General features: G+C 34.1%; 1 protein-coding gene across 2 annotated transcripts; it reads right to left on the bottom strand.

Annotated features, from left to right (window-relative positions):
- Positions 1-395: 395 nt before the first annotated feature.
- On the bottom strand, positions 396-19,582 carry LOC106162698 (NACHT domain- and WD repeat-containing protein 1-like). 2 transcript variants are annotated; one of them, XM_013540061.2, is made up of 23 exons: positions 18,505-19,566; positions 17,039-17,241; positions 16,697-16,796; positions 15,948-16,050; positions 15,506-15,654; positions 15,002-15,076; positions 13,438-14,802; positions 12,859-13,164; positions 12,336-12,569; positions 11,750-12,007; positions 11,488-11,611; positions 11,000-11,187; positions 10,720-10,845; positions 10,234-10,313; positions 9,320-9,499; positions 6,523-6,640; positions 5,724-5,914; positions 5,403-5,596; positions 4,725-4,887; positions 3,617-3,812; positions 3,200-3,415; positions 2,067-2,200; positions 396-1,896 (listed from the first exon to the last, which is right to left on the bottom strand). In XM_013540061.2, exons 1-23 carry the CDS (start codon positions 18,617-18,619, stop codon positions 1,729-1,731), a joined length of 4,986 nt encoding a protein of 1,661 aa, XP_013395515.2. In that variant the 5' UTR covers positions 18,620-19,566; the 3' UTR covers positions 396-1,728. The 2 variants fall into 2 exon arrangements, 1 of the variants encoding a protein (XP_013395515.2); XR_015333216.1 differs by lacking the exons at positions 396-1,896; positions 2,067-2,200; positions 4,725-4,887 and having other exon boundaries at positions 3,245-3,415; positions 18,505-19,582.
- Between the last annotated feature and the right edge of the window lie 1,573 nt (positions 19,583-21,155).

The raw sequence follows: 21,155 nt of genomic DNA, 5'->3' as shown, positions 1-21,155 counted from the left end.
TTTACAAAACATCATTGGCTATGTCCGAACCTAAATTTTATGTGAAAAATTGCGGTACTGTCAGATTTTAGCATAAACAGAGAAAATTGCAGCAGTGCATGAATCTAGAAGAGATGCACTACTTTCCAACCCCGCTTAGGATCATTGCTATCACATCGCGCACCAGGCAAAATCGGTGTGGTGGCTGATACTCTGTAATGCGATCTGACACACACCTTGAAAACGGGTAGTGTGGTCTGATAAACCGGTTTATACTGGACCCGTAGGTGCCGAGTCTGGTAGTTGGGAAGGCCTGCATTTGTTGAATATAGAATTAAGTTCCATGACCAACCACTGTGTAATTAGTTCATTTGTTTAAAATTATTACTCAAAGATACAAAATTATAAGACATTCACATATTTCATACATGACATTTCATGTGTTTAAGTGATTATTTACAGACTCCAGATATAAATAATATACATCAATACAAATGGTAACAATCTTACAGATTTAACCAAAGATAAATCTATCATTATGACAAACTGGCATGTTTTTTAGAGAGTTCCTCATCAAGGTAGTTCACTTGCAGAGATCAACTGAAGTATGTGTTTAAGTGATGTTTAATTTGACGGCATTTCCATCAATAGCTGCACATACAATGGATGGCTCCAAAGGGTGCATGCAAAAAAAGCCAACGAAGTATCTGAAACCAATCATACTTCATACATTACATAATATTTTACTTCTTAATGACATTAAAAAAGAAGGCACAATCATGCATTTCTCTATTAGAAACTTATTATTCTTGCAGTGATGTGGTGATGACTAGATCTTTAAATTTTCAATTGACAAAAATTATCAAACTGTCAGAAATTACTGCAAATCACTGCAAGTCATATTTATATTCTTCTTTACATTCCTGATGTATTCCATCATTACTTTATTTTTATATTAGGCACAGATTCATAAATGTTAGAAGTAAAACCGTGTATACAGAAGTGGTTGACATTTTCATGATATAATACTTTACATATTAAGCAGACCAAGTTCATTCACTGTGTTTTTTAAAGTCATTTAGCTACTGATCAGTGAAAACTATGATATATTAGGGTTTAATTTTCTGTTTTTGAATTTAAATTAGATTTTTAGTCAATTTTTTTTTAAACTTGCCTGATACAAAATGGCATTACATTCTAGTCATATTCCCACTATGGTGTAAGTTGTTACAATTCTCAGAATTTGAGATCTGAACTTATACCAGCATTTTATTACACATATAGCAGCAATTTTCTCTTTATCAGAAATGTATTCGTAAATCCAAAGTTCCTCTCTTGAGGAAATTGATGCTGTTTTGTGCTTTATATTCAGGTGCTATGCAATTTTTAAAAAATCTATTTTCATTATTGATAGATGTATTACAATAAAGTTTCATAAATGTTATTAAAATTTGTTCATTTTTCATTACTCAAGTTGTTTAAAACTGAAAAATACTTGGGAAAAATTTATGTGGTTGTATCCAGATGGTATAATATCGCCTGCATTCCAAATGATCTACACAAAACTAAATATCACATTTATACTAAGTAAATAATATATGATTACATCGGATGCAAAAAGTGATACAGAAATAAAGGATTGCACGTACAGCAACTGATGATGAAGAAAAATGTGGAATTAGAAATTTGGTAATATAAAATATACATTCCTGCAGAAGAATAATGGTCTTGTTCAGCCACGATTATCCATTAAAGCAAAGTGCAAAACTTTGACTTTTTAGATTCCTTGTCCTTTTCTTTTATCAAAAGGCCACTGAAATTTGTTATGGAAGTCTCACTTGCTTGGGTACGGTTTGGCATTTTTCTTGTTTTTTGATCCTGAAGACCAGCTGGCACTGGAGCTCGAATGGGAGACATCTAAAATGCGTAAAAATCTGAACTGAAGTTGCAAGCTCTCTGCTGATATAATAAACATCTAAGCTGTTGTGATTTTCCAAATAATATAAAATATGATTTTACGCTCAAATCTGTTCTCATTTGTTCAACCTTTGAATAACATTAGAGCATTACTAATATTACCCTCTTACCCTTATTATTTCTGGCAGGGTAGATAGTGACACCCTTTTAATAGTGTTTTTTCTTCTTTCAGTGGGATAAATATGGGTCAGTCTGCCCCGTGTTGGGGGTAATGGTTTGGGGTGGATTGGTAAAATACTATTGGCTGAAAAAAAAATTAATCAAAAATGATACTTAAAATAAACATACATTTATTTTATTGTCATCTATGTAGTATTATGTATGAGATTGCAAAATATTGTGTTGTTACACTAGAAATGGTTGCCAAAGAATACCGATTACTGATATCAGATATCTACAAAGTCAGGGATACTCTAAGATATTTATTTTGGAATTTCTAAATGAAGAGTTCAATTTTGAAATGTTATTAAATTATAACCTCAATCAAAATGCAGTTAACATTTTGAGTGGAAGCCTATGTTAGTATCCACAGGCCACTTGATTGTGGCTCGACAGGCTCCCAAAAAGCCATAAAGCAACCAACTCCCTGCATCTTTTGCATAAGAAGAGGGGTAGGTTTTACCATGCTTTGACAGCCTTTTAGTGAGTGCACTCTCTAGCTTAGATAAATACATAAATAGGTATCAATGGTGGGGAGGGTGGGGGAAGAAAATTCTTGGAATGGTGGTTTCTAAGGTTAAAACTGAAATACAGGTGTCCACCCAAGTGCTTAATTAGCTTTGTAAAGCAGAGCATTAGGATGAGGTTATATTGTTGCAGCACATCAAATTTATAAGGTTCTATCAAAATCCCTTTAAAATTATTGTAGCTACAACAAGGATTTGTTTGCAATGTATTAACTTAAAATTCATTTCTGATGTTATTTGAATTCAAGTTTTCACCACATCCAATCCAACATGTTATGAGACAGATCAGGTCAAGTAGGCATTTTTCTACAAATACAACATGTAGAAGTAAAAAAATACTAAAATGTGGAGTACGGTTGCAAAGTTGGAAAAATGTATTTATTTAATGGCAATAAATGTATATACCAGTATTTCTAATAGTTGAGTTCATATCTATAAGGAAGAACAAAAAAAAAAAAAAAAAGTCATTTAACAAATGTGTTGGACATATATATTGATGTGGACAGCACCTGGTAATTAAAATATACACACACTTTCAATACATCAAAATTACTCACCCATGTGAAGGCTTATTTGACTCTGACATTTGACATCACTAACTGGGCTGTTATGAAGACACAAGACTGGCAAAAATCTTTCGTTATCCAGGCGAACAATGATGCGCCTGGCAACACTATTTATCATTAAGTCCACCACAAGGTGATGCATGTCGAACAAAGTGATTAAGCAGCCATGGATGATGCTCCATAAACGTAATGTGCAGTCAAGCGAACCTTGATAGTAAAAAAAAAAAAATGCTATATAATACTTTGAAAAATACACAATCAAATATATTTTAAAATAGACAAGTGCTTGAAACACTTTCATTTGAGTATAATATTGGTATACATAATGAAAAAAATCTGTAAGACTATCCTACAAAATAACTTTCAAAAGAATAAAACTGAAGAATATTAAAAGGTCAACAGATCTACCTGACAAAGCTGATCCTCCATCTTCAGTCACCTTGACTGCTGTCACTGCCTGAGTATGGCCCTCCAGTTTGTACTCCACCTCTCCAGTTGGCATACCCCACACCAAGACACTCCTATCCTCAGACCCCGACACTATGTGAATACTGCCAGTTGTCATGGCCACACACAACACAGCACTTGTATGCTCCACAAGGACCTGTACATAAATACACATGCCCCAGTCCAATCACTCATACAATGAAATGGCATAAGATGTGACAGTTTACTTATCTTTAAAAATACACCATAAATGCTGATAATAATCTCTACTTTTGCAAAATTACTATCTGTTTTCCATAAAACCAACTCTAAAACATTTTTTCTCCTTCCCCCCTCCCAAGTTCCTGTGTAACTTACTTTAAGTGACTTCTTTACAAGATATGATAATGACTTGATCTTTTAAATGGGGAAAATTGTCAATACAGGTATTTCAGACACATGATTTTGTAATCTCTCTCTCTCTATTGCATTTGTGGTGCTTTTACTGTTTAGAATAGAACTTTTCAGTTTTGTAGTTACCACTCTAAGAATGCTCTAATTTTACCAATCCATGACTTGGAAAAATAAATTATCTGTAAAATTCACAATTCCCCCACTTAAAATATTGAGACATTACAGTGCTACCCATCTCATGTAAATTTCAGATACCCAAATAATCTTAGGCTGAGGGGTCTGCATGGTTATTTTATGGGCATTGCTAGCTCTCAAGGAAAATTGCAAGTACAGCACCTGTGTTCTGCACTTGGCCTTGGGAATGGTACAATGATCTTTTTTTACTTCAATTTACATTAAAAGATTTTTCTTAAATAATAAGCTAAAATGGCTTTGTCTGTTTTTATTTACACAGGCAAGTATGTGCACACTCACCACTCCCACATGCCATCATTGGCATATAAATTGTATCTTATATGCTCCCACCCCCAAAACACATCTGAAAACATACTGGGTCAAATCTGCATGTAAAGTGCATGTATTATAATCACTGAATGTAATTGATACCTCCTAGAACAACTTTGTTAGAGGAAAATTAAAGGTCACCATTTAGACACTTGTTTTTATTTTCAGTTACCTGAGTAAGTTTCCCACTTTTAGCCTCCCATATTTTTAAGGAATGATCTGTGGACCCTGTGACCATGTGCTCAGAATCAGCAGAAAATGTGACACAAGTTATTTTGTCATTGTGATGAAGAGTTTGGATATGTTTCCCATCTTCAACAGACCATAAACGAAGACTAAATTGAAATGAAGAATGTTAAGTTAAAAAAGGCAACCAAAGATTTACAGAGTAGAAGAATAAGCACCCAAGGTAGACTTTTAGAAATAGTTAACTTAAAAGAATATAATCTTGTAAACATAAACTTCTTCAATTAAAAAAAAACATTGATAGTAGTTACAATAAAATAATTTTAAATAATTTAGAAATCAAATAATTGGGATATCAAATAACTTCAAACACCAAAAAATATGCACATTTACATGCATTTGGCACACACGTAATTCCATGACCTATCATTCTGAATGCATGCCTTAATTATAACCATGTATACAATAACCTGTTTTTCAATTATGATACTGCTTGTTACAATGAACAAAGCAATTGACATGAAACAACTTTGATACTTCCATCCTTTAAATAAAAGGCCAACCAGGTAATATGATTTGCAGTAACTGTATTTTTTTAATATCCACTCCAATTTATCTCTTGCGGGCACAAAAGAGACAGAAATGGACATAATATTCTACTGACCTATGGCTTCCATTCCCAGATATGGCCAGTTTACCACTGGGTGACACAATCAGCAGTAAGTTGGGGGCTCTATACACAAACAGTGTCTCCCCTGTATCTGCCTTCCAGATGTGGATAGTATCATTGGCAGCTGTAGTCAGTACCCTAATGTTGTCTGGTAGTATGGTTGCATTGACTGCTGGTGATTGGTGCTCCTATAAAGATCAAAATATAGAATTCTTATATTTGCCTTTTCAATAAACAAAATATCATTTTGGGAAATATGGCCATTTTTTAATTGAAATTTTGTACAAATTTGTTGAGTTATTAACACACTTGTACCTTGTATATCACAACTGGGATTGCCAGGGTTTTGTTCCACACTCTGAAGGTCCCATCTTTTGAACCAGACAAAGCAAAGGCATCATTCACAGAGAGGGCTACACATGACACACTAGCCTCATGTCCCTTTAGTGTCTCCATGTATTCACTCAGTTCCAAATTCCATAATATACAGGTACAATCCCTGGAACCTATATCATAATTATAAAGCTATAAATTGACTTTATTTCTAAACATGATGATAAAAATTTCATATACAAATTAGTGCCAGAAACGATTTTTGAAAACAGAATAGGGCATGTTGACTTACCAATAAATTGCTGCTATAATATCAAAGGGAACAAGTATGCATAAATTGTAAAAATATTCTATTAGAATTTTTTGCAGAGAACATGTAAATTCCACGCTTTACAAAAACAATATCAAACTTTATATAATCTTAGTTTTAGTACTCTTGAACATGGCCTACCCTATAAACAAGATTTGCTGTTATGTCATATCATCTTTGTATAAAGAAAATATTAGAAGAGATGTCACTATAGCTATCACAAGAAAAAATAAAAAAAGATATCATGTGATAGCTCTGGTGTGACTGTTTTTGATAATCCAAAGCTTTTGGTAGAGAATTCTGCCAACTGGACAAAATACTACGTTTTCTGACCTTAAAAAATGAAACCCATCAAAGATGTATCATTACCATTAGGCACACAGATACATGTTTTATTAGTTTGTTAACGTTGGATAATTCCATGAACTATCCAAATTGCAAACACAATCATTCAATTTAATAACTGTCTACCTGTAATAGCTGTCTTTCCATCAGGTGACATTGCCATACAAGTTATGGCTGCACTGTGGTTTTTGTTGCCCCCAGGGCTGCTGTCACTCTTTAAAAAATTCCATACACTAATGGTATTCTGTAAAAGAATCAATAATTTCTGCTGCTTGCCTGTTAATTTATTTTATAATAAAGTCAGAAAAAGTACTGGAAGTCAATTTAATGATATGACATTATTATTATCAATGAATGATTATATATAAAGAAAAACAGCAAAAACAACCTACGTTTGATGCTTACATGACATTAATCAAAATATTTTGGCAATGATGATACTAATTAACAACCTATAGTTCTAAGTGTTGAAGAAAATCTACCAGGCTCTAGATCATAAAGATTGCTTCTTGGCAATGTGTAGTTGATAAATCAATTTCTAAATCAAACTAGAGGATCAGAGAGGCGATACCGCCTCCGAATATTGTACCACCAGCTGGAGCAAGCGCATTCGTATAGACCCCCACATACACAAAATAAGGGACACAGCCACCAGTCTTTTGCTTGACAAGCTGTAAAAATGCAATCAACAAGAATTTTCAAAATATGCAAAAAATATATATATAACTTAAAATGGTACAATCAAAGTTAAGTTCATCAAAAGGTAGGTCAAAGGTCAATTTCACAGTAAGATTGCCAGTATATGACTTCCTATTCAAGTTCAATAGTAACTATGGACCTATCTCTGCCAGGTTAGGAGTTAAAAGAGAAAGAAATTAGCAGAGTTCAGTTCATGGTGAAAAGTTGGTCAAAGGTCAATTTTAAGGTCACATTAAGATTGCCAGTATATGACTTCCTATTCAACTTCAATAGTAACTATAGACCTATCTCATCCAGTTTTGGAGATAAAAGGGAAGCAAAATTTGTAAAGTTCAGTTCATGGTGAAAAGTAGGTCAAAGGTCAATTTTAAGGTCACATTAAGATTGCCAGTATATGGCTTCCTATTCAACTTCAATAGTAACTGTGGACCTATCTCTGCCAGTTTTGGAGATAAAAGGGAAGCAAAATTTGCAAAGTTCAGTTCATGATGAAAATTGGGTCAAAGGTCAATTTCAAGGTCACATATAGATTGCCAGTGTATGACTTCCTATTCTAGTTCAATAGTAACTATGGACCTATCTCTGCCAGTTTTGGATATGCAAGGGGATGCAAAATTTGCAAAGTTCAGTTCATGGTGAAAAGTAGGTCAAAGGTCAATTTCAAGGTCACATTTAGATTGCCAGTGTATGACTTCCTATTCAAGTTCAATAGTAACTATGGACCTATCTCTGCCAGATTTGGAGATAAAAGGGCAGCAAAATTTGCAAAGTTCAGTTCATGGTGAAAAGTAGGTCAAAGGTCAATTTCAAGGTCACATTTAGATTGCCAGTGTATGACTTCCTATTCAAGTTCAATAGTAACTATGGACCTATCTCTTCCAGATTTGGAGATAAAAGGGCAGCAAAATTTGCAAAGTTCAGTTCATGGTGAAAAGTAGGTCAAAGGTCAATTTCAAGGTCACATTTAGATTGCCAGTGTATAACTTCCTATTCAACTTCAATAGTAACTATGGACCTATCTCTGCCAGTTTTGTCCAAATTTTATCCAGAATTGTGCAAAAGATGATAAAAGCATGAAATTTTCCACGATGAATGACCATTGGGTGTTTGCCAACCCCCCGAATCCAAAATAGATGAACACCCAATGGTCACTCATCGCGGAAAGTGTCATGCTTTTATCATCTATTGCACAATTCTGGATAAAATTTGGACTTAGCCACCTGACTATACCGAACTGCACATTTTGCTTTCAACACCAATATGTACTTTTTGATAGCGTAACTCGAAAACCGTTTGGAATACAAAAAAACGGAGACCACTTCCAGTGTTGGGCTTTACATGCTCTACAAAATGCAAAAAAGAATGGGTCTCTAGCATTAACGGTTCCCGAATTAGAGACAGTTTTCAGTTTCGGCATCTTATGGCCGCTACTCTCGTGAAAATGCACCGATTGACCCCAAATTCACGGAGATGAAAGATGACCCCAAGGGTAACACTTTCCAATAATATTATTGGTTAAGTCTGTCTGGTTTCTGAATAACAGCACAAATTTTTTTTTTTCGTAAAAAAATTCATTTTTTTGAAAATTTTAGCCTGTTTGACCTTGAAAGAAAGGTCAAAGGTCAAATCCAAGGGCATATTTGAAATCTACACATATGACTTTTGGAAAGCCATCTGTAGAAAATTTTTCCATAATTCCTTCCGTAGGGTAGATAATTAGCATTTAATTTTGCCATTTTTGGACAAGGGTGTATTTCAATGAGTGCCATACCTAGACCCCAGCACCGACAAAGCCCAAATTTTACGTGGAACGAGTTGAGATTATAGGTGACTTAAATCCAAGAGATGGGTATGGCAGGCCTTACCGTCTAGGAGGAGAAGCGGTAACGGTGAGATGGCGGCGGAGCCAGAGGAGCCGGCGGAACATGCGGGTCGGGACTAAAACCATGTGTACCGCCAGCGCCTACGCTGGTGGTACAATTAGTGTTTTAACTAATTGAAATTAGTTGGAGTACAGCTGTTTTACAAGGGGTAGGTTAACAAAAACAAGCTGCTGAGCTTTAGATAATTGTGTTAATATTCCAGTATGATGGCAAGCTTAAAAGTCAAGAGTTACCCTAAGCATCAGATCTGATGAGCTGCCTCGCTTCAGATCTGAAACTGGTCATGATCAACTTTAAAGTGGAAGTTCAATACCTTATCAATTTCAAAATCGAAATCCTACCTTAGAAGCTGTGACAATAAAGAACTCATCTTGTGTCACTTTCACACAGGAGACTGGTCCCGTGGTGAGGTAATGCTCATGTAGCAGCTCTCTGGTCCTCAGGTTGTACACTAGCAGGTGACAGTTCTTACATCCCACCACCACATGTTGACTGTCCTTTGACACGCACAGACTTGACACCTTTATACATGCATAAATTTGAACAGATCTTACCATGTATACAATGTAACCTCAGCATGATGTAACTATACATTTATAGTCTTTGGCTGTATCAGCCTCATATTGACCTCAGCCAAAGTCTAAAATGAGAATGATGTTACAACAGTTGATGTTATCTTGGAGGACGCTGACATATTTTTATAAATATCAAATAATAAAACAATTTCAGACTGGTGTCAATAATTGCAAAATATATCCTCTGTTAATTGAAGGTTAAAAACAGTATACCGATTTTATTGCTATATTTAAATGTAGATATAAAAAAATAATTTCCCGAGGTCTACAAAACAACATATCAACCTAACCCAATTATATAATATCTAACTGGAAAACACATATTTGGAACATATAATGGCCATTTCATTCTGTGTTCAGATTCTTAAGTTTTATGAAAGAGAACATGATTCTGTACCAGAGGTAGTTTGGGAAAAGGGGTGTGGGGGCGGTGGTGGGAGTGGCAAGGATATACTAGTATCCTTCTAAAGCCTGGACAAATCTTTTCCGAAATAAAATGGCAGCTAGGTTTAATTTTTAAAGAATCCTGGAACTGCTTCCATGTAATATGACAGAAAAAACATATTAGCAGAAGTCTGACAAAAACAAATATAGTACATTGTAACTAAAATATATTCATTTTATGTAAAATAACTATTAAATGCAACTGAGTGAGTGTAGAAAATTAAATAACAGCATACTTCCACTCTGTGAAGATCCAGATTATGGACAATTGTTCCTGTTGTGAATGATCTCACTTCAATGATTCCATCCTCCAAACCTGAATAGAGTATCTATGAGTTAGTCATTTGGAGTGTATTAATTACAAAATCCCCCCAAACCAAACCAATACCAGGGCCATTATATTTCTCCAGCTACTCACTTGCTGTGCACATTTCTTGACTTGTGAGCTGAGATAATATTGGTTTCTTTTACATTTTACTATGACTCCAGTGAGAACTTTTGAACAACTACAAAATCACCCTGCCTGTTTTTGGCAGACATGCATTACCCCAAGGCTCAAACCAACATTTAGAGAAAATGTAGGTAAGAAAATGCAAAAATTAAATAATATCAAGGCTATAGGGCTAGTAGGCATAAAAATACATAATCATGCATAAGATATATCTGAACCATGTGAGAGTGAAAAGAAAGATAATGTGTAATTAAAATATAAATATTCTCACCCATAAGAAGGAAAATACTGTCCACTGATATATCCATAGTTATGACTGGGGAATCCAAGTCAACCACAGAGTTCAGTAGAGTCATGTCATCCATACTCCACATCTTTACTGTTTTGTCCAATGAAGCTGTAAAATACATGTAAATGTATATATCTAAATTTAATAAGGCTTATTGATTTTTCATAATAAAACTCGTGTTTCAGAACTGCTGTGGGCCTGCTTCATCTTTTTCAAAATTTCTTGCATGCCCACTTGCCACTTCGTTTACATATCAACTCACCTGTCACTAGTATAGTATCATTGGCATTCAGACATACACAGCTGACAGGACCAGCATGGTGACACTTGGCAAAGAGCATGGTGCCATCTATCAGTGAAATTACATGCACTGCAAAGTCCCTGCCACCAGTTACCAGGATGTCATCCCTGGTGTTCAAAGCCAGGCACAGCACTGTATCGTCATGAGGTCTGCAGTAGACACATGGAAAAAGTTTTACAAAACCAATGATTCAATGAAAGAGTAACACATATTGGTTTTTATTTATTCACAATTTGTTACTTGCACTTGAATCCAAGGGTATAGGTACTGCATGGTGCGTGTAGTACTGGCAATGAACAGCCAATGGTTTAATTTTACATCAATTCTACATCATACCTAAGCTCATACATTGTAACTGTGAAAGATGTAATGGAATATCATGCAACTCAAAGTTACAAATCACATCAAGATAAAATGAGCTACACAATAAAATGTTTTAGGTTACAAACCTGTAAGTATCTGTACAGTCTCCAGTGGCTATATCCCAAATATGTACATTGCAATCTTGACTGCCACTAACCAGAAACTTGTTGTCATGTGATAAACACAGACAAGTGACCAACTTGGAATGTCCTGGAAATATATACAACTATGACGACTGTAAACAATGTACAAAATTAAGTCTTCAAGAGATTTTTCCCTTACTTTGAACATCATATAGATGCATTAAAATCAAAAATGAATTAAAATATTTACATCATCAAAACTTGCCTTCAAAACTCATAATCTTCTTTTTTGAAGCCAAATGCCTCATTTGAATACTGTACGTAGTTGTAGTATAGAAGACATGCTGTCCACTATTGACGATGGCAACCAGCTCTGCTCCCTCTGGACAGTCCACCTCAGTGACCAGAGGTGACCTTGGGTCAACTAGCCAAGGGGTCAATGGGACCAAAATAGGCAGGTCAAAGTTGTCACACCACTGCATACATTGCATTATAAGGTTGGAAGTATGGCATGTGTACACATCTGAAAATCAAATGGCATATTTTATCTAGACAGCAAAGCTGGCAAATTTACACACACATACAGCAAATAACACTGCAGCAATATTTATAAAAAGTAATAATAATAATAATACTTAAAGTAAATGAAAAAAATATGTCAGTTATAGGGACTGATGTTTTGGATAGCAAGAGCAACAGTGACGGTGACAGCAATGCCACAGACAGACACATGCAGTAATCAAAATAAATACAGACACAAAACCTGAAAGTTTGAAAGATGTGAAAGAGTACCTGTCATGTGTGAAAAAAGGGTGAAAACAAATGGCGGGTTAAATCATCACCTACAGTACCTTTGATTTTTCTCAGTCTTCCTATCAGTTCACTAGGCATCTGTAAGAAATCTTTGCTGAGTGTTTCAGAAGCCTTTGTGAAGCTTCTCCACACCAGGTAGAGTTCAGGGTCCAAGACATGACACTGTGAGTACTGCAGTTCATTGATGAGGCAGTGGACCCCCATTAGGTGTAGCTTTGCCATCAAGTATTCAAAGTTGCAAAATGTGTGCTCCTTAAATTGATCAACATCTCCTAAAATACAATAAAATATAAATCCTGAAATTAAATTACAGGTTGCAAGATGGAGTACACACAGACCCTTATAAGGTGTTTAATTACATTTTGCAAGATGCAATAAAATGGGATTATTTTCATAATAGCCATGTTTTCAAATACAAAACAAAAAAATTTGAAAAAAAGAAGTGTTTTTATTTGACAACCATTAATTGCTCTATCTCCATTTCAACATATCATAACACATTAAATGAAAATTCTTTTTACACTTGATAAGAAATTTATTTTTGGAATTTTATCAACATACCTGAGAAAAGGAGGTGGATCCATAATCCATTTAGTTTCCTGGTGTTATACTGGGACTCATTAAACACCAAAGGTTGGTGGGAGGTCATTCTGTTCCCCCTGTCCTCAAAGTGGACACCTCTGGCAGTGGACAACAGTGGTCTCTCTTGATCACTGGTGTCCATAAATGACATTGCCAGATTGCAATGAGTCTGCCTGATTACCTCCATTTTCTTGAGATATCTCTCCTTGATGATATCTGCATACACAGAATGCTTCCAGATGAACAAGCTCTTGTTTTCCATCTGGTGTCTGGATAAGTAGGGCTCTAAGAATTTGAAAAAAATGTCTTGTTAAGATTGAAGTTAAAACAAACTTTAAGCCCATTGACAAAATGACAGAGTATAAAGCATAATTTCATTAAAGACATAATGTTTTGGGAAGATTCAAATTGCAGACATATATCCTATTGTATTGGGTTATAAAAATTATAACAATATTTAAGCTTTTTCACACACTTTATTACTAAACTTACACCCTATAAGTTTTAATCAGGTATTTATCTGGAATATGTTAATTGATTTAAAGATACTTGACTTACCAAGCTGAAATCTGATGGCTGTCCATAACAAGTGAGGAAACCTAAGAATTGTTGGAGTATCCTGAGGAAAACACCAGAAAAGCACCTCATCGTTACAAGACAAAATGTCCAACAACTGTACCTCTGTTAGCCCATTAACAGACAGTGTGATATGTGTCACGATGCTCTGTATCACAGAAAGACTATATACTTCTTCCAGCCTATCAAGTGTTGAAGTGAAGTTGGTATGCAGGGTGCTTGCCTTTCCCACACTATTTACAAAATAAATGGATGATGTTTTGTGCTTTTCTGCTTCACAAAGAGTCCATGCGTGGAGAGGGTTTCCAGACTGGAAAAGGACCTTCTGCAAACTTTTCTTTCTTTCAGGAGACAAACACATTGAACAATTTGAGAACTGGTCCTTTATCAAACATGACATGTCCTGTTCAAGTAGCATAGGAACAGTAAGCAATGGCACCTTCACACAAAACTTCCTTTCAAGTTGGCTGATATGGGAGGGTTTGGGGCTGTTGCTTTCAGAGGTGTATGACATTATGACATGCACTCTGTGAGGAAGAAGGAAAAGAAGCCAGTCAATACTGATACTGGACAAAGGATTATCAGGTGTGAGCAAATCAATCCCATCTAATAATATGAGCCACTGTTTATGTCCCTGTGATAATGTCTGAAGCAAATAATGATAGCATTCCAAGAGACCCTGGAAATCATATCCTTCTAGCTTAAGATTCTTTTGGACCAGGTGCTGCAACTGAAGACATATACTGAGTAACAAAGCCTTTGGGGTAGAAGAGCAAAGAGTGAGTCCAACGGACCTCATCACACACAAGACATCAGTGCTGCAAATATCTTGTAAAATGCTTGGTATTCTGGCTAGAATTGAGCTTTTCCCACAACCCACAGGCCCTCTGATAAAAATTGGGTAATGCTCCTCCCTTGCCCCTTTTGAAAGTGACTCCTGTATCTGACTCAACACATCCTGACAGCCATAGAGTTTACCTCCACTTTTCTTCAAGAAAAACTGTGTGTGGACAAGGACTTTTTGATACAGTTTCATTTTCTTTGAGCAAAATGGATTTCCAGTGATCAAGAATGACCTGGTTGGCAAATGCTCAAATATGGCATTTTCCACCATATCAGTAACCGCTGTACCAAAGTTCAAGAGATAGTCAGAATGTTCTGGATTGGCAGAATTCAATCCTATTTTGTTCCATGGGAGATTAACCCTGTATCGATTTTTCTTACTGAGTGTGTTTTCTATGACTGTCCACAAGCTGCTGAGTCTCTTTTGAAAGTCTTGATCAGTTTCACTGTTCAGCAGACCTATATCAGAAAACTGAGAGGCAGCTTCATCATCTCCATTAATATCTGAAAAATAATTTCTCAAATGCTTTAGGTTTGAACATTCTTTTTTTTTTGCTTTAAATATGCAACTGAAGTTTTATGTGTTTTAATAATAAAAGAAGTACTTTTTAAAATTGTATCTGCAAAATATACTTTGGGGAAATTATTATTATATCGATATCATTTTAACAGAGAAACCTAGCTGACAGCACAATTAACCAACCTTCCATGAGCCTCACTACAGACATGCATCTTTTGGGAGACAGTTCAAATGCTCTTCTAACAAGCTGATCTACACCTACAATGGTATTTGGCCAGTCATTTAGAACAATATAGCCTTTGCACCTTTCTCATTCATTACCTAATTTTCACACAAGTATATGGTGTCTTTTTTTGTATTGCAGCCCTGTACCATGTAAAACACTTATAGCTATTTATATATATATTTCATGTAAAACATTGAAAGCTACTATATGAAGGCTGAGAAGATAATAAGGACACTATGTATGTTTAAGATAAACATATCTTTAATATTTTATTGTCTTTAAGGTCTGCATTTGGGAACACAAAAGCCTTCGCATAATATAAAATATGTCTATGGGAGATTTTCATACACGTGATGAGTCACTTTAAGTATAGTTATTTGCCTTATGTTACAATTTATCATTGGACAAATGCACAATTTGTAATGTGTAAATTAGAGTCTTGGTTCAGGCTGACTACTTGCCTCCTGTGTAGTATTCACTCAGATCTTTACTCTGAGGACCCTCAGCAGATGCAACCTCTAGTGATGTCTGTAGGATTTCCTGGAGTTCCTTGAATGTCTCCAACCAGTCTAACTGATCACGCTCTCTCAAGCCCTGCATTTCTGGATTTCTAAAAGGGGTGAATTAGGTGCACATTATAAATTTTCAATCTCTCAATTTGCTTTACTTTAAAAAGTTAGAAAATGTTAAGAAAAGTTAGACATCCATGCTGCTATAAAAATAAATTGAATACTATGTGTGTGTCATATAGATTTCCAATGTTAAAATAATTGCTTGTTAGACAATTTCTTTTCACTTGGATGTTCCCTAATATTTTTGAATTCCATCAACCTGGTGTCTGTGATTTTTGTTGTAACCACTAATTCAAATTAAAATAATATATAAAGAAAAGTGTTGCATTACCTGCAATCATAATACTTGAGCTTCTCCCTTGGATCTTTCAATCTGTACACTGTAGGCCTTAGTACATCATCCTTTATATACCATGAATTGAGCAAGCACATATCTATGAAAAGTAATGCATTATTAATATAATCACTGACTGGGCCTTGGTCAATATCACTTTTCTAAGATCTGAAAAAACAAATGACCAAAAGCAAATAACATGCTTTATCAGACCTCACATCCCAGAATATAAGATTGCATACTAAGCTTATTATATAATAATTTGACATGTTGCTTTAAAAGTAAAGAAGCCAAAATTTAAATTCATATTAGAATATCAATATCAATAAATGTAGATTTTTATATCAATATAGATGCCATTTTGGGCCTGAAAATAACCTTTGAATTAAATTAATACATATTGAAGATAAAATCACATACTCATACAAATAGAAACAAAACCACTAGTCAAAGGTGAACATTTTGCCGCAAAAGTTAACAATTCACTTTTGAGTTGTGTCAAAGGTAAAAATAAATTTGAGAGACTTGAGAGATTTTTAATCATGCACAAAGTTATGGTTTTGTAACTTTTAGATGACTGTAGTACAATTATGAATTACAATTATATATAAAAACCAAACTTGCAAACAAGATTAACTTCCTTATATGTACACTGAAAAGACCTTTTAACGACATTTTGGACTTGAGTGTGACAAATTAAAATTTACAAAATAATAATAATAATAATAACATAACAATCATAATACCTTTTCCAGCTTCACATGCTTTGGCAGAGATAATATCAAAATCTTCTGCTTTAATATATGCAGGTAGTGGCGTTGGACCATATTTGTTTCCAGTTAAACACTGAAAGCATAATTGTAAAAACTACATTTAAGATGAAATGCAGAGTGAACCACATTTTGCATTCTTGAACTAATTTTGTATAAATATAAAAAATGTGAAAAAAATAATGTCATTTCAATAACTATATACAATTAACATAGAAATACATAATCAAAATAATTTTATTGCTGACTTCAATTCAGAACATTTGTGATTTCATTGTAAGTATGTTTCTTTAAACTTTAAATTCAGATAAAAAATACCAAAAAGAAAGGTCCTTGTGATATTCTATGACAGTCTTCTAGCTCCAACATGCAGAGATCAAACAGAGATCTGTCATAGCTGGGGTCCACATAAGTGCCATGCAGGGGGTCAACCAGTTCTACATCCAAGCCATGCTGGGAACAGTACTGCTGCAGCTCTGGTAAAACTATTTCCCACAAAATGCACCTTTCCAACTGAAAGTCTGAAGTAAAAAAAAAAAAAAAAAAAAAAAAAAAAAAAAAAAAAAAAAAACAAGCATGAATATTTGCAGTAAATTGTAAATGAGTGAAGCACAGCAAAATCAATACAAAATTGATACAAATAGTGTTTCAAACCAAAACTGATACTTGCTTTAAAATTTTAGCAAATTGGCAGCCAAATAATTTGTCTGGTTATAAATCATTCATGCCCCTTAAAACGTGCCATGCAGTACATAACCAAAGATTTTTTAAACCTCAGATAAAATTTCAAAATGCTCCATCTTTTATAATTTTTGTATATATACCTGTAATCTGTATGAAAGAACAAAGTTAGGCTGAGAGAAAATAAAGTTTGTTTTGTTGTCAAAACATCGGTACATGTTTTGAATGTAGTAAAGGGGCATTGCTAAATCAGAATGTTGGAATTGCTACATATATAGTCTCTCCTGCATGCTACTATTTTGTGAAATACATAATCTTTCTTTAGATTATGTACATTGTACCTTGCTACCAAGATGACGTGCTCATTTACTACAGTTTTCTGTTTTAACAATACCATGATGTAAATGCCAAAAGTCAATGGAAATAAATTTAGCATGAATACACTCACACAACTGTATTCTTGGAACAAAACCAAATGTGCTACAGAGATTATAATAAAGCCATCTGATCTTCACACTTCAAACAAGAATCTCAAAAGAGATGTTCTTGCATAATCTAACAAACGTTTCTATCATGACATAAACCTAGATTGACAAACCACATGGCATATGGCATCTCTTATCTCTAAGTCACTCTATCTACATTGTCTAAGTGCTGATCATTTTTAAAGTCCTCAGGTAGAGGCCACAGTAATATCTGTAACTTCATTCCTTGAAGAAGGTGACATTCCCTGAAGAAGAGTTATTTGAACTCTAATATTTTCTCAAGTCACCCTGAGAAATCATCATTTGAAAAAACTATTATTATTACTGTAACTGGGAGTATGGCATCTGGTGATATTCTTTACTGGATTTGCTTAATTGTAATTCTGGCATGCAAAATGTGAACCTGCTTACTTGAACATTAAAGCATATAATGACATACCTGTTATTTATAGGCCTATTAATAAAGGACAAACCTTTCTAATAAAAAACATTTAAATCAATAAAAATAAGACCTACATATTTTCTTGTCTATAATTAACAAGCAAGAAAATGACATGCTGAATTAAGAATGAATGAAATTTTTAATATTCACTAAACATACAGTGATCGGTTACATACCAGATTGGGTGCAGCAAATAAATATTTTGACTGCTCCAGAAGACTGAGAAGGTAAATCCACCAGCTGACCTTCCAGTGTCTTTGTAATAACATCTTCTTCGTGATCTGTCAACATTTCCTTTGTTTGATCAGTTCAATTTTGGTGTTTTCACTTTTTTAAACAATTTGATCTGTGATCTGCAAATGCATTTAATGAGAGTCTACTCAATAGGTTTAACCTTAAACCCATGTGTGCTTTGGTTGAATATCAATTGTAGAATATTAATTCTATTTATTTTTTCTGCTATTCTTCATCCCAGAACTTTTGAATACAAATTTAACAAAGAATAAGGAAATTCTACAAGTTTTGGTTATTCTGTCCAATTTTCTCTGACTGACATCTCCTATGTCCACAAAAAAGCAATTTACTTATAGCACCCTCCTGTTGATTGTCAAGCTTTGGTCTGCTGTACTTCATTTCTACTTACATTGCAAAATCTGTCTGCGCAACACAGTGAGCTTCATCATCTCTTATTCAACCTTTATATTAACACCTTTTCCCACACTAGTGTACTACAACTAGAGTCCCCTTTATACCTGGAATCTTCTATCCAATGTATTTCACCATGGCAACAGAGCAATACCAGTTTTAACTCAATAATATATAGATCCAATAAGAGAGACAGCTTGAAATAAATGAGGAACATTAAATCAACTGCCATTGGAAAGGTTTATACAGTGTATGGTCTAGAGAGAGTCTGTGACTGTGTAAGTCATTTTTCAAAAGGATTTCTGATACCACCAGCTGTTATGCTGCATGACACCTTTTAAACAATGATATTTCCTAAATGACAATATGCCAAAGCACTGCTTAATGAATTGCTGACGACTTGGATTCATGTACTAGCTAAACATTTCTCTAAAAACAATAATTTATTGGTTTTATATGCATGCCACATATACTGGTACTCTGTGATCTGGCATTTCTACCTAATTAATGAGAAAAACGGAATAAAGCTTTTTACATCAATTACTGCAACCATGGCAACAGCAATGACATGGACAGACATAGAGATCGGATTATGTACAGACACATACAGTGTCTGTATATAAAATTATATTATTTAAAAGGAAATCATATATGAATCATTTGATTAATATATTAAAAAAAAAAAAAAACAACCAATTACGGTATTAGAACTGGATCAAAGCTCTTCCTAACATTGAATTTTATAAAAACTGCAAATTTCTGGTGACCTTTGAGCAATTATGAGAGTTGTCAATTTTTATTTTCTTTTTAAAAATAGGTCTCAAGGGCATGGGCTATTGTGATGGTCAGGTGAAATTGATAATGATACAATATTAGGCTTTTCAAGAAGAATGTGCATTTTAACTGAAATATGCAAATTAAACCTATAAAAAAGAATCTTATTAACTTACGTGATTAATCAAGACCACACATTTAGAAAAAGGTAAAGAGCTTGTTTTTAGTTTTTTTTTTCTTCATTTTCATTACTTTTATTTAATTTGCATTCAGGTTTCTAATACTGGCAATTAATAAATGCCATTAAAACAAGATTTCAATCATGACATGTATGAAATTGTACTACATTACTGTCACTTGAACTGTGTTCATGTGAAAGCTCCCCGGCCAACACTGGTTGGGATGATACAGCACATTCTATTCTAGCAACACCAGAATGTTCAATAATAGTTGGAAAAACTGGTGAGCCAAATGTCTTTGTGCATAAAAAAATTGATATGTACAAAATCAATATTCCCCAATATGCCAAGAAACTTATTCATTAGAACCTATGGTCTAATTAACCTATATAGGTATGTAGTGGTTTCATCCATTTCTGATATCACCCAGTAATAAATCTTGTCAATGATAGCAAATATTGTATCACATTTCCTGATTTTCCTTGTACCTGTAGTAATTTTCTATGGCCATATATGTGCAGGTCAATATATAAAATGCAAAAGTAAAAGGCTTTATATTGCACATGAATGTGGATGCTGAAATCATAAAAAAAAATCTATTCATACTCTTACAAATAATATGAAATACATAAATAGAGATTCTGTTCACATGAATAAGTTTCTTTCATTTACATATACTCACCTGTGTTCATGCATTGTATGCATTTGTCATTTTTTGTTCTAAGACTTCCTTAACCAAGTTATATTGTATGAAAAATTTTTTCAACTCTGCTATTAAAAAATCTATAATTGGAAAACTAATTAATCAATAAATAAAGCAAAATAACACGTAACTTTGGTTTTGAAAATGTTCACTTGTGTTGTATTCAAAACTAGACTTGTTCAAACTTACCAGTGCTATAGAAAGAGGCCTTAACTGTCAAGTTTTTTCAGATACATGACATGCATTGTAGGTATTTTCTCCCAAATATAAGTCAGAAGCATCAAATCATATCTCTTTTGAAACTTGAGCAAAAATCCTCATCCCGTGAGCAGTCTGTAACTGTAATAAAAAAAAGTCGCTAGCTAGCCGTGTTCAAATCTGAAAAGCAAAACATTCTGATATATATAAATATCCCGTGATTACAAAGGGCAACAACAGATGTTAATAATAATAATAATAATAATAATAATAATAATAATAATAATAATAATAAAAAGTAAAGATGCGGAGGAAGGATATGAAACGT

Source organism: Lingula anatina, chromosome 2 (genome assembly GCF_051362555.1).
Source record: "Lingula anatina isolate TDL-2025a chromosome 2, LinAna3.0, whole genome shotgun sequence".
NCBI lineage: Eukaryota > Metazoa > Brachiopoda > Lingulata > Lingulida > Lingulidae > Lingula > Lingula anatina.
This window is presented reverse-complemented; position numbering and strand designations above follow the sequence as displayed.

Coding starts and splice junctions, on each gene's coding strand:
- LOC106162698 (XM_013540061.2), bottom strand. CDS start 18,619: ATGTTGACAGATCACGAAGAAGATGTTATTACAAAGACACTGGAAGGT. Junction 16,051..16,696: donor AGCATGTGAAGCTGGAAAAG/GTATTATGATTG, acceptor TACTTTTCATAG/ATATGTGCTTGCTCAATTCA. Junction 4,888..5,402: donor TCTGGGAATGGAAGCCATAG/GTCAGTAGAATA, acceptor ATTTCAATTTAG/TCTTCGTTTATGGTCTGTTG.